Below are 2,500 nucleotides of genomic sequence, written 5' to 3'. Positions count from 1 at the left end.
ACAATGTAAAGTAGTGTTCTAGTTAACTAGGTAGCAGTGGGGGGATTACTCACCCAATCCATTGCGTTGCAGCATTGGGGTTTGTGTGTTGTGATTCTCAACAACATTGAAACGTATAGTTCAGAGTTTCAAAAGAAAAGTCAGAACATTTTGATTGGTTGCCAATATGAGGACCAAAGCATTAGAACGTGTCTCATTTGTCTAAGTAAGTGAATCATCGATACACCGGTCATCGCAAGAAAAACTAATTTTAAAAAAGGGCCATTGGCAGTCACAATGCTAGAAGAACCACACGTTGGTCCATACGTTAGAGAAACCCTCACCCTCACCCTGACCCCTCACCCTGACCCTGACCCCAACTAGGCTCAAAGAAAATTCTGAGAGGGAAGAAGAGGTGGTGGTCAGATGGTCCACACGTTAGAGAAACCCTAACCCTGTTGTCTGGGGTGGTCCAGTCATCATTGCACCATAGCCTATAGTGTACACATACGCCCATGTCGTCATGGGTTCGAATCCCTATCTTGCACCACTAATGGATGCCATGTACATGCTCTTATCCAATCGCGACTTACATTGCAGCGAGCGCATCAAAAAATCAGTTGCCGATATGAGGACCAAAGCATTAGAACGCGTCCCATATCTGGACTGCATAACGGTACGTGGCGGCTGTGGCGCAGGACATAGAGCCGCCGTCTAATGATCGCAAGGTTGGCAGATCAGCGATTCGAGCCCCGGCTGGCCACATGTCGAAGTGTCCTTGGGCAAGACACTGAACCCCAAAATTGCTCCCAGTGAGCGGGCCGGCCGGCGCCTTGCATGGCAGCTTGCCACCGGCGCCATTGGTGTGTGAATGTCTGTGTGAATGGGTGAATGAGAGGCCGTTGTAAAGCGCTTCGGAGCAGCTTCGGAGCAGCAAAAAAGGCGCTATATAAGTGCAGTCCATTTCCCATTTACGACAGACACACAGACACACACACACACACACACACACACACACACACACACACATTTACGTATGTGTGAAAGACAGAGAAGCACTCACTGGTTTCCTGGGCTCCTCCACCTCTCTGATACTGAGGTTCTCCAGGGGGATAATACCACGAGGCTCCTTGTCCTGGGAGAGAGAGAGGGAGAGAAAGGGGGGGAGGGGGAGAGAGAGAGAGAGGGGGGGAGAGAGAGAGAGAGGGAGAGAAAGAGGGGGAGGGGGGGAGAGAGAGAGAGAGGGGGGGAGAGAGAGAGAGAGGGAGGGAGAGAGGGGGGAGGGAGAGAGAGAGGGAGAGAGAGAGAGAGAAAGGGAGAGGGAGAGAGAGATGGGGAGAGAAATAGAGAGAGAGGGTGGTGGGGAGAAGAGAGAGAGAGACAGAAAGAGCACAAGAGAGAGAGTGAGAGAGAGAAGGGGGGGGGGAGGAAAAGAAAGCAGAGAATGAGAGAGTGAGAGTGAGAGAGAGAGGGGGGGGGGGGGTGAGAGGGAGGACAAAATGTGCTGTGACATGGATTCCAGGCCTGCAACGTTAACCTTCAGTACCCTCCGCTCCCCTTTTTAATGGAGCAAATCATGTGTGTGTCAAGCAGGCAGCAGTCCAGGGGACGGGGACATAATAACAGGATCTGCTAGGATGATACAAGGGTGGAGGAGGAGAGACTGCTGATGAAGCATCCGTCCTGGGACGGAGAGGCAGGCGCAGTGATGAAGAGATCCCAGTGACACACACACACACACACACACACACACGCACGCACGCTCACACACACACGCGCACACTCACACACACACACAGACAGACACAGACGCACACTCACACGCGCACAGACAGACACAGACGCACACGCACACAAACGCGCATGCACGCGTACACAGACAGGCACACAGACACGCAGACGTGCACACACAGACACACAGATACACACACACAAGTCAGCAGAGAAACTTGCCACATCATTGGATATCATTTGGAAACAGTCTCAACATCCAACATCATCACCACAAACAGATCCATCCACCCTGGCTGTGCCTGTGTGTTTGTTATAGAAACCCAAACACACCAGGGGGAAAGCCTCTTCAGGGTGCTGACACCAGCTGAAGTAACTCTAGTACCCAGAAATACGACAGAGATCGCACACTTAAACCACCGGCCTTGGATACAAACATAGCTCTTTTTTTATTTCTTCTGAGTGGGGCAGTCCCACTCATATTGTTCTTTTTATTGATAGAGACAGTAGAGATTTTGACAGGAAGGATGGGTGAGAGAGAGAGAAGGGATAACATGCAGGAATCGAACCGGGAACCCTGCGGTTACGTGGTCGACGCTTAGTCCACTACACCACCTAAGCGCCCACAAACATAGGTCTGTAACGTCACCGTGGAGAAGGAGGGTACTTACTGTTGTGTACTCGAAGTAGTAGAGGCAGTTGTCTGTCAGGATGAACCACCTTCTCTTCCAGGTTTTCACTCGCCCACCTGACAGGTAGAGGAAGGGGGAAACAGGAAATGATGACACAA

The 2,500-nt window shown here is 51.2% G+C and overlaps 1 protein-coding gene across 1 annotated transcript in view; it reads right to left on the bottom strand.

Annotated features, from left to right (window-relative positions):
• Positions 1-2,500, bottom strand: part of cyth3b (cytohesin 3b) — a gene marked incomplete at its 3' end in the record, with an annotated part of 32,657 nt that overhangs the window by 3,129 nt on the left and 27,028 nt on the right. Inside the window, exons 9-10 of the mRNA XM_080522518.1 lie at positions 2,382-2,458; positions 1,043-1,114 (exon numbers count right to left, since the gene is read on the bottom strand). Coding sequence (XP_080378644.1) covers positions 1,043-1,114; positions 2,382-2,458 — 149 coding nt within the window. The remainder of the gene's footprint in view (positions 1-1,042; positions 1,115-2,381; positions 2,459-2,500) is intronic.

The sequence above is a fragment of the Nansenia antarctica genome, assembly GCF_963989245.1.
Source record: "Nansenia antarctica genome assembly, chromosome: 2".
NCBI classification, from domain to species: domain Eukaryota; kingdom Metazoa; phylum Chordata; class Actinopteri; order Argentiniformes; family Microstomatidae; genus Nansenia; species Nansenia antarctica.
This window is presented reverse-complemented; position numbering and strand designations above follow the sequence as displayed.